Source organism: Lissotriton vulgaris, unplaced genomic scaffold (assembly GCF_964263255.1).
Source record: "Lissotriton vulgaris unplaced genomic scaffold, aLisVul1.2 SCAFFOLD_3440, whole genome shotgun sequence".
NCBI classification, from domain to species: domain Eukaryota; kingdom Metazoa; phylum Chordata; class Amphibia; order Caudata; family Salamandridae; genus Lissotriton; species Lissotriton vulgaris.
In genome coordinates, this window is record NW_028243543.1 from 174,189 (window position 1) to 185,742 (window position 11,554).

Below are 11,554 nucleotides of genomic sequence, written 5' to 3' on the forward strand. Positions count from 1 at the left end.
GTGTACAACGAGCGGGGGATTCTTTGGCGTGAGGTCTATGTGCAAGGGGGGGAGGGCAGTGGAGGTTTGGATGCCCAAGTCCAAGACGGATCAAGCAGGCAAGGGCCTTTGTGTGACATTGCGAGCGCACCCCGATGAATTGGTATGCCCATAATGGGTTAGGTTGTGAAAACAAGGGGGTAGTCGGGAGGAGATTAGAGATAGTTCTCGGCTTCACAGTTGTTGGGGTTCCTGAGAAAAGCATTCAATTTGTTGGGCTATGAGGCGAAGGATTTCGGGACGCATTCATTCTGGCGACAGAGGCAGAAGGCAGACGTTGGACGGCGGGGAAGATTCAGCAGGTGGGGCATTGGCGATCTAGCTGCTATCGGGCGGTATGTGCATATGGGGTGGATGCTGCATGAAGACCAATAACATGAGTTTGTTTTTTCCTAGGTTGCATTGCATGCCCACTACGAGCCATATCGAGGTTTGTTGGATCTGTGTGAATTCTTTTGTGAAGTGGGCAGTGAGGTATGCTGAGTCAAGGCGAGGAGGAAGCCAGCTGGATCTGCCTGATACGGTAGTCAAGTTAAAATAGTTTGGAAAAGGAGTCATGTGATGGCACGAGCCACTGCCCAAATTGCGGGACTGGGTAAAAGGAGCCCATGGCCTGGACATTTTAATGGTGCACCTAAGAGAAGTGAAGCTCAATGGTTAGAGCGGCAGACCCTGATGCAGAAGTCTGGCCCGGGAACAGGGTTCAATTCTCGCCTCAGCGGGTCTTGGGCTCAATTGCCTCGGACCTGGTAATTCTCTTGCCTCGGTGCCTATTCTAATCATGGGTCCCACTCTGCAACTCTGGGCAATAGCTTGCCTAATTTCCACAACGGCCCGAACAACGCTGGGATGCCTGGCCTCACCTTGGGGGTGCCCAGGAGTGGGAACTTCATACGGAAAGGCTAGGAAGGGTTCCTCAGCGTTATTCGTACAAGCGCCGAGATGCCTCCGGGTAGTCGTGCGCTATACAAGTACCTCTACATTTACATTTACATTTAAGAGAAAATGACTTAGTCAAGATGAAAGGTTTGGCTTTCGTAAAAGCTATAAAACAGTACTGGCTAGAGATTAAGACAGCGTGGGCAGGCGCGACGGTGGTATTCACGGAGCTGATGCCACGGAGAGTATGGAGGGGGGCCAACAGGCAAGGGCCCATCAACAGAGTGAGGCAAAAAGGGAACAGGGAGTTGCGGAAGCTTTGCAAGGTGCAGGAGTTTTTCTTCTTGGAACACCGTGACATCACATATGAGGCACCTGTGTTTTTTTTAGAGATGATTGGGTGTGTTTGTCTTTTTACGGGGTGGAATTGTACCTGATGCAGATCCAGAGTAGGTTGGAGGGCATGCTGTTTTTGCTAATAGGAATGCAAGTTTGGTTTTTACCAGGGGGAGTGGGGGGGAGAGACAGAAGAACTCTGGGGTCGTTTTCTGGTGGCAGTTTTTCCCACATCAGTTAAAAAGGAATGAAAAAGAAAGCACGGGTCAATGTTCATATCCATTTGAATTCTGGGGGAGGGGGGAGGGGGAGTTGTGGAATGAGAGGACAACAGTGGTGGCTGCAAGACGGATGGGTGTAATTGGTTTTTGAATGGTTTGGTTTTAAAAGTGGGTTGATTAGGGGAAAGTGAGGGGCGTTTTTGTTAGTTAATTAAATGTATAGTAAGGCCATGGCTATGAGTAGTCTGTATGGCGTAGAACCAGGTTAATTGGGTTTTACTGCCGTTTTGTGCACCTGTTTTATTGAGCGGCCTTTTCTACAATATAAACTGAGTCCGTAGTTATTAGGGACGCCATCCCGCTGATATACCAAGACTGTGAGATTTATAACATTTCATTTAGTAACGCTGTCCGTACAAATGGCATCTAAACATAACACATGACTGCAACTCAGTTTGGAAGAGAGAACCAGGTAACGGGCGCCCCCTGCAGCCTATTCAGAGTGTATTTTAAGAAAGCAGAATTCCGGGAGCAGAGCAAGTTCCAGAGCCGGAGGTAAACGGACTCCTTCCCAAATTTCCACATTTTGGCTAGAAAGGGATACTGCCGCCTTATCCGTATTTCTGAGGGGCGGAGGAGGGAGCAACAAGGCCTCACCAGAGTACACGATGCAGTTTCAGTACTTCCCCAGCCAGATTCACTGCACCCAAGTACCACCGCCCTCGAAATGGAGGCGAGGGAGGGTTTTTACACTCCCCGTGAACTCCACCAGAATGGTATGCTTCTCCTGGCGTGGAGAACTCAGGACACCATAGATTGTCCAAACTGCTTTGCTTGTTTGTAAAATGCGGTCATGGATTTAGTAAATTACATTTTTTAGTAAGGAAACATTTCAGCCTCAGGCACTTGGACGGTCTGAACTTATTTTTCTTACTGATGTTCATTTGAGTCACTGGATGGAGGCTAGGGTCACATTGCTAAGCGAGGGAAAGCAATGCAAACTAACCTATTACCCTGGAGGCACACAGGAGACATTGAGTTGGCCCATGGATGAGTGACTGTGGTCACCACTCCTGAGATGGCCTAGAACCTTCACAGCCACAAGTTGGCTCACTTGAATTCAGATCTGTAAGGTGCCAGAGACCCCAAAGGACACACTACATCGATAGGTAATCTAGCAGTGCCAACTACACTTATAATTAACCATTAGGTGTTCCTATTCAGGCAAGTCAGGCTACTTATTTAGGACAAAAAAGCCAAGACAAAGCACACAATACAACATAACAAGACATGACAATACACAAGACAATGCAACAAAGCACAACATAATAAAATAAGGGTCATCACACCCATCACAATTCATTTTGAAGCTTATATTAGTGTCCCACCCATTTCTTTTTATTCGCTCGCTTAGTTATGTATAAAATCAGTTTCTCACACACCTCTGCCTCTTCCCAGTACACCTCACCCGTGCTGCACAATTGTCTTCCAGCCACTGGGGCAATGTGAACAGTCTGCAAAGGCTCCGACAACGAGGAACCCACAGTACAGAACAATGCTGAGGTTTTGCCAGAATGATGCAGTCGACATGTACTGCAGGCCATGATGTCTCACCTTCAAAAGAGAACCGGTAGAGGACATTGGCCATATCGCAGACCATCACACCAGAGGCGCTGGTGCTCCGCATCTTCTGGAGCCTGGTGAGAAGGTCCGTCACCACCTCGTTTACGACCCCCGTATAGCGCACCGCCTCCATCGGCTTCAGCATCCGCTTATTGAGGACCGTGCGCAGCTGGTACCACCTCTGACCTTCTCTGTGAAAAGAATCAAAAGTGTACAGGTGAGATGCTGTGCCTAAATCACTGCATGAGTCTTTGACAGGAGACACTGTAACCTGGTACTGAACTCAAACAACACTTCCATGAAAAACTGTACTGAAATCTCTGGAGTTAAGGTGAATACATCTGTAGGGTGCACAAACCCAGAGCTGTGTGGGTGCTGAATCCAAGGCATTCAACACACACACAAGAGAAGCTTCCAACCTACTCAAACTGATGCAGATTATTAATATCTCACAAGTCAAATGAGAGCTCATTTTTACCACTTACCACCCATTATTAGCAACAATTTCACACCTTACTCCCCCTTTAAACCCTTCCCAGCGCTTCTTCCGACCCTGGGAATGTACAGCCATCCCCTGTCCAAGAGTATTTATTTATATGATCCTTGGCTCTTTCAATGTATTTCTAAATACTGTATGTTCTTTTTTAAAGTTTTAAATTGATCATTCGGAGGATGTTTTCTTATTTGATTTGTATATCACATTGTGTTGTACTTTTATGGTTTTTATTTCAAAAGTCGAATAAAGTTTACATTGATTGATTGATACAATCATTCCCTGTCCAGGAGTTAGAGGGGCTAATGAGGAGATTGCGTTTTTATTATTTCTTTCAAATGCAGTTCCCCATCTTGATGGACCACCTTCAAGATCATAGTCAGGGGCAGGTCTTCTCTGCTCATCCACCAAAAGTCACTGGAGTGTTCACAAGGCGGCGGTAACAAGGTCATCCTGAATATCTCCTGTTTTCCCCAAGGAGCCAGAAGAGGCGATTGAAGCTGCAGATGAGATGGAGGCTTTGTGACTGGTGCGGTGTTTGGGATTGGACGGAACTGGTCCTGGTTAGGTGAAGTCACCGAGAAGCTGTGATTTAATATTGGAGAACTAGATGTCATTGGAGATTCTCTGTCACATTATATTTAAGTGTGGAACAATTAAAAGGGACAGACATTAATCCTGCGTGTTATGGGGGATCGCTCCTCTTGATTTTAGGTAGTTTTGGGTGGTGGGCCACAATGGCGAACAGTAATAGATTGAGGAAGTGGATGGTCTGTTTGATGACATTGTAAATTGTAAATTGTTGTGTCTTGTAAAGCGCACTGCTACCCGGAGGCCTCGTAGCGCTATAGACCGCTGGGGAACCCGTCCTGGCTTTCCCTGTGAGATAGTCCCTCCTGGGGGTCTCCAAGGTGAAACCAGGCATCCCCGGCGTTTGTGTGGGGCCGTTGTGGAGATGAGGCAAGGTAATGCCCAGAGTTACCGAGTGTGCTCCCTGGTCGGAGTAGGCACCGATGCGAGAATTATCAGTCCGCTGATCCTGGTTCAAGACCCTGCCGCGTCAGGAATCGAACCCTGGTCCCGGGCCGTTCTCTGCACTCGGGTCTGCCGCCTCTAACCAGTGAGCCACACCTCTCCACATTAACAGGAGTCCTTAGGGATAGTGTTGAAATGAGGAACGGTTCAGCTGGTCTGTGCTTTATTGGAAACTTCTATCCGCGATGACGCGGTGGGAAGGTTTATCCTGGTTTTCTGAGATCAACTAAACAAAGTGAAGTAGTTTTTTCCATACGATCACTCTCAATGGATCTGCTTTTCCAGTAGTATATTCCTTGTGGCAAGGGAGCAGGAAAGGATGGATATTTGGTGTGGCAAGGGAGCAGGTTTGACGGGTGTAACGGGGCGCCCCGTTCAGAGTTCGGGATCTAAGCGAGTGCGAGAGTCTCTGCAAAGTGCTGGCATTAACCCCTCTTCTATCCCTCAGCAGACAGACTATCGAGGGTCAGGGGAAGACTTTGCGGTGATACAGGAGGAAGAGAGTGACTGGCCCTTTAACTTTCAAGGTGCTGATGAGTGGGCGGAGTCACGGAGTGACGGTAAGCCGTCAAAAGAGGACGTCCGGACCGACGAGGTGTGCTTGTACACCTGGAGTGAGGAAGAGGAGAGAGGACGGCGAGAGAGAGGAGCGAAGGAGACGGAAGACGCGCCAGGAAGAGGACGAGGAGCCTTGACGGACCTGGAGATGCCAGTAGGCCAAAGACCCCACGAGTCGCCCAGCCACTCACCCGGGGGAGGTGCGTGGCTTGTGCAGGTGCGTAATCGTCTCAGGGGCTGGGTGGGACGTAAGGGAGGTCCTACGGTTCCTTGAGATTTCCCTGGATCCCGGTTTTCCCCTTCCTGAGCACATAACCCCCCCCTTAACGCCACTTTCACTAGTAACAAAGAGCGGGAGCACGCGTGGTTTGGAATCCTCACACCCTTTCCCCGATACGGCTGCTAGCCGGACAACGCTCTCACGAGTGCCCTTTTGTTTTGTTTTCTTTCCGATCCCTGGGAGGAGGCAAGGCCAAGACGGACCCCGAAGACACCCCAGCCCGACGGAGCCTGACCGGCTATCGGAGGACATCCCTTCTCGAGAACCGCCGAAGGCGAAGGTCTAGAAGTAGATCCCCCAGGAGAACCCCCGTCTTAAGAAAGACTTGTTCGGACCATCTTTTAAGTTCAATAAAACCTGTTCTCACCAAGACCCGTCTATTGCCATTCACTGTTAACCCCGCAAGCACCGAAAAGCTTACAACGGGTGATAGAGAGGAGTCTGATTTATTGAAAGTGTGTGCCTATCATTATAAACATGTTTGAGCTAAAATGAAAACACAGCACTTTGAGAAACTGAATTTTCCTGTGCTGGACGAATCTAGGCCTGAACGAGGCCTAAATTCCATCTAGAACCCTAATGCAATCATATGTATATTTGAATTTCATTGTTTACCGCACGTAGCAAAAGAGTCTGTTCTGAGATGCCCCTCACATACCCTTTTTGGCGTTCTAGATGGGAAATCCCAACCTCTCCCCTCTACTCAAGATGTGCCGGTTCCGATGTTTGAGACCCATGGAGAGAGAGGAGGATATATGACCCTCTAGACTGTCATTGTTCTGAGTGTAACTAGATTTGGACCGATACAGCCAATGACATTAGGTGAAAAGGGGTTGTATTAATATTCATTTGGGGGATGGTACCCCATAATAAAAGGGATCCATTTAGGGGTTTTGGTCCATGGGGCCCAGATATGGTTCGGGGAAGAGGTCCATGTTCTACCTACCCCCAAAAAACTGAAATTTGAAATGTCATATTCACAGCTGGGAAGTGCCTTTAAAAACAATAGGACAAAAAAGCCTTTTGATACTGTGGTGTCCCTACAAGGAGAATGACCAAACACTTTTTAGGTCTCGCCTAGCGAATGCAGCGCATGCGTTGCATTCTCTTGGCGCGACTATTGTTGTCAGTTTGGTGTGCAAAGGGAGACAAACCATGTGCGCGCACGGACAGGCGATGTGCACGCGCATGGCGTCTCCTCTCTGCCTCGCAAGCTTCCACCGCGTGCTCACATGCTCCCACCGCGCGCTTGTTATTTTTATCTTTGCCTTCTTCGTTCTCCCATTATTGTTTGTCGCTCTGTCCGTTATTTGTCTCCCGTTAGCCTATTGAATGAATTGTCGACGCCTGTCTGACCCCTTATCGTTTGCGGGTCTCCGTAGGACATGGGCTGGTCTGTATAATCGAAGGTAGAGTGTTTCTTTAGCATTATATAGAAGGCAGCAAAAAAATGCTTTAGTGTACGTGGCTGCCGGCGTCTTTCGGGAAATAAAGGCGAAACTAGCAGGTGGGTGCTGAAGATCATCCTGTGTTGTGCTGCATGCGTCAACTCGTGAGGACTGTGCTTGTAAATTACCATCAGTGTACCATCTTCGTGGAGGTTTTGAGATCCTTCCCCTCTCTCCTTGTTTGGTGAGGGGATTAATCACATGCTTTGCTTATCCCCTTCATCAAGTATTTTGCTGATCATTAGGCTGAAGTAGAGAGTTTCGAGGCTCGGCCGGTGCTCATCTGTACCTATGCCAAGGCAGGTGAGTTCTGTCTGCGGTCCCTTTAGCTAGGAGAAGCAGAGCACAGTCCATGGATTGCAAAGGTTTTTTTTTAGGTTGTTAAAAAAAAAGACCACTGTTGTGTATATTCTGATGCCTATATTCTGATGCCTGTGACCCCTGCTGGTAATGAACCCACAGTTGTCCCAAACGTTCGCTCACATCCATGCACAAAACTAAAAGCAAGTAACAGTTTTTTTCATACCCGCCTCGCAATCCTCCAAGGAAGTGGAACCCTCTACATTTAGTGTGGTGGGCAGGTTTTACCATAAGGATATTTTGGTAACATAGAGATTGCATGGTTCAATGTACAACAGCGTTTTTTCAAACGTATATTCGAACGGGCATAGACGTTGCAGTATAGGTCAAATATTCAAAAACCTCAGTGTGAGTGCCTATTATCTAGGAGAAATACATATTGTGTGAAATGGATGTCAAATGAAAAACACTAGATTTCCAACAGAGAAATATATTTTTGTGTGGCAAAGGAAAAGCAAAGCTGATCCGATGCAGTGTGCCACCCTCTGAAAAATGTCCTATGGCCAGGGGTGCAGTGGGAGGTAGGGCTGTGAAGGTGGTCTGAGTAGTTGTCTGCTTTTATAGTGTAAGCAAAAGCTTTTTTAGAAGTATGGAAGTGGTGTTACCAAGTTACATTCAAGGGGCTCCCCTACCTTCCAAAATAGACCCCAATAGCTACAGCATACACACTTTCACAAGAATTAGCCCTGCTAGCACTCAATGTACCTACAACACAGACTCCACATACACACAAGGATGTTAGCTCAGGCTCTGGGCTCTGTGATATGCTTGTTAAACTATGACTAATCATCCTAATTAGTAACAAGCCTTTGCAATGCACTAGGTCTCACATTTGTGAGAGTTTGAGCTATTGGTATTGTAAATGACAATGCCTTTTATTTATATATTTTTTTAGTAACATAAATAAAAGGCATTGTCATTAACAATAAAACACACAAGGTGATGGACGGAATGTTGCACATTGGCAAAACATTCGCCCCCAGTCACAGATCTGGGTTTAATCCATTGTTTTTTTTCTCACCACTCCAACCCAGTTCAGACATGGCCATATGCAAATCAGTCTTGACCCTGTGCCTCATGGGAGCAGTCAAGACCGAACTGCCAAGCCATGTCATCCCTGGAATGGAATCAAGCATCCTAGGACCGGTTTCTGGCTATCAGCCATCTTCATCCAGGATAGCTTGACTCAAGTGACGTAGTGAGCACAGGACCCACGTCTGGGCATACCCTTCCACATAGGGCGAACAGCAAAACACACAAGGTGATGGACGGAATGTTGCACATTGGCAAAACATTCGCCCCCAGTCACAGATCTGGGTTTAATCCGTCGTTATTTTGCTCACCACGCCACCCCAGTTCAGACATGGCCATATGAAAATCAGTCTTGACCCTTTGCCTCATGGGAACAGTCCAGACCGAACTGCCAAGCCATGTCTTCCCTGGAACTGAATCAAGCATCCTAGGACCGGTTTCTGGCTATCAGCCGTCTTCAGCCAGGATAGCTTGACTCAAGTGGCGTAGTGAGCACGGGACCCACGTCTGGGCATACCCTTCCCACATAGGGCGAACAGACGATGGATTTAGGCCCAGATCTCTGTACTGGGTGAATGTATGACATTGTTCTGCATTCTGTCCATCAACTGTTGTTTTTGCATTTGTCACACCGAGTGGGACAGTTATGCTCAGACGTGAGTCCCGTGCGCTTCACGCCACTGGAGTCAAGCTATCCTGGTTGAAGATGGCTGATAGCCAGAAACCGGTCCTAGGATGCTCGATTCCAGTCCAGGGAAGACATGGCTTGGCAGTTCGGGCTGGACTGTTCCCATGAGGCACAGGGTCAAGGCTGATTTGCATATGGCCATGTCTGAATTGGGGTGGTGAGCAAAAAAACGACGGATTTAGGCCCAGATCTCTGTACTGGGGTGAATGTATGACATTGTTCTGCATTCTGTCCATCAACTGTTGTTTTTGAAATTGTCATTAACAATGCCAATCGCTTAAATAATTGCAACAGTGAGATCTATTGCATTGCAAATGCTTGTTTTTAATGATGTGGAGTGCAGCAGATAATGCAGCAGCCCCAACATTAAAAAGCATAGTAAGTCTCCTGGGTCAATGAATCCATGCCCCAAGTAGAGCTTAGCATATGTTGTTAAAGCATTCTGAGATGGAGCTCTATGCTCATCACCTGGCCTGCGGGGACCCCTTGTGGTTGATTCTATGGCTGCACTTTTTGGCCTGAAAAATGTGAAAATAATTCCTCTAAAACATAATTTATGTATTTTTAAAAAATGTTTATTTAAAATATTTTGTGATAATCACAATAACTAAACATTGCAATTTGTGAATTTATAAAATATATATTTGATTATAGTTATTGGTGACTTTTTGAAAAAGCCAATAGCTCTGCTTTATACTTGTTGATGGGCTGACCCCTTGATAAACAAGTACGTCCTTGCTTTTAAAATTTTGCTGTGCTGAACAGTTGATAAATCTAGTAGGTCGGCTTTACTTAAAATGACGCGCTTGATATTGTTATATGACAGTCACCGATGCAGCGCAGGGCTGTTCTTTGTCAAGGACCAGAAACCCCTGACATTCCATACCTGGGACTTGCATACTGCTTATAAGACCAAGAATTCCATCGATACTCTGCTAACAACCCACAGACTACATCTAAGGCCAGGAAATGCGTGTATACTATGTCAAGGTCTAATATCGTCCATGGCATGTTGAGGGTTGCTGATTACACCCAAGAACAGGAATCTCTTTTGTACTGAGTTAGAGATGCGTAGATTACACCTAAGACCAGGAACACGTTACACGCCAGAGTAGCGATCTGTAGGTTCCACCTAAGACCAGGATTACATTACAGACACTGTCAGGGGTCTGCAGACCACACCTAAGGCAAAGACTCCCTACTTTACTCTAAGGGGCTGTAGACTACACCTAGGATCAGGGGCCATTTCTTACTCTTTTAAAGGTCTGTAGACAACACTTCATTTCAGGATTTCCTTCTTTACTCTATGGACCTGTCGACTACGATTAATAACAGGAATCCCTTACACACTGTGCTATGGATCTGTCGATTACAGTCAAGACCAGAGATCTCTTCCATCCTATATCAAGAGCCTGAAGACTACACCTCAAACCAGGACTCTCTTCCTTCCTGTGTTAAGGGTCTGTGGACTCCATTTAAACCAGGAATCTCTTTCTCACTCTGACATGGGCACATAGTCTTCACCTAAGTCCAGGGATTCCTTACATTCTCTGCTAACTACACCTAAAACAAATAATTGTATGTATTCTGTCAGGCTACATCTTAGACTGGACATTCCCTACATATTGTGCTACTGGCGAGATAAGTGAACATAACACTACGAATTCACATTATATACCTGTAGTCTACACTTGAGAAGAGGAATATTTTACAAATTCTGTAAGGGACCTGTTGATTACACATAGGAACAGGAATTCCCTACTCACTTCATAGAGGACTAGTAGATTACATATAACCCTTTACATATTCTCTTAGGGACCGGTGATCTACAAGTAAGATACATTCTACTGGTAGCTAACAGAATACAGAAAGGGTTCCTGGTCAATACCAGGCATCTCTTTGTCAGGGGCCTGTAAACTACACCAGGAATCCCTTAGGTACTCTGTTGGGGCCCTTCATACTACATCTTAGGCCAGAAATCCCTTCGGTGCCCTGTTAGGGAGTGGTACACCATTTCTACTTGAAAGATGTCCTCAATGTGGGACCAGCAGACTACACCCAAGTCCAGAAAACATGTACATGTTAGCGCCTGTGCATTATAGATCAGCAATTTCATCACATTATGAGAAAAACAAAGAACAATGTTCTTACTCAGTCAGGGGCCCATATGCGAAATCTCTCAGGTCTCGGTGTTCCTTCCAGAGCGCCATGTCACATCTCATGGGGTATTTCCCCTCTTGCCTCAGCACCATCTCCAAAATCTCCGGGGAGGCAATGTTCATGTTCTTGTATGGCCCAAATGTGGATTTCCACATGGGTCCATACACTTTTTTGAAAATCAGCTGCAAGACACAAGCCACAGATACAAGACATCATTGAAACAGATCTTGGCTTGGTATCATTTTAGCTGTGCAGAACACAGCCAGCGCGTTAAACAGCAGTGGTTATATTCTAAAGAAACATTTTAAAGTCTTTCTCTTAAGAATAACAACCACTTTTAATGGACAGAAATAGTATTTCTTAGCAAGACAGTGGACATTCTGTGGGATAGGATTAGCCAAG

The 11,554-nt window shown here is 46.4% G+C and overlaps 1 protein-coding gene across 1 annotated transcript in view; it reads right to left on the reverse strand.

Annotated features, from left to right (window-relative positions):
- LOC147668315 (sterol 26-hydroxylase, mitochondrial-like) overlaps positions 1-11,333 on the reverse strand; it is a 102,742-nt gene extending 91,409 nt beyond the window's left edge. The window contains exons 1-2 of the mRNA XM_086948607.1: positions 11,144-11,333; positions 3,090-3,289 (exon numbers count right to left, since the gene is read on the reverse strand). Of these exons, the coding sequence (XP_086804733.1) occupies positions 3,090-3,289; positions 11,144-11,307 (364 nt within the window). The 5' untranslated portion in view covers positions 11,308-11,333. The remainder of the gene's footprint in view (positions 1-3,089; positions 3,290-11,143) is intronic.
- Between the last annotated feature and the right edge of the window lie 221 nt (positions 11,334-11,554).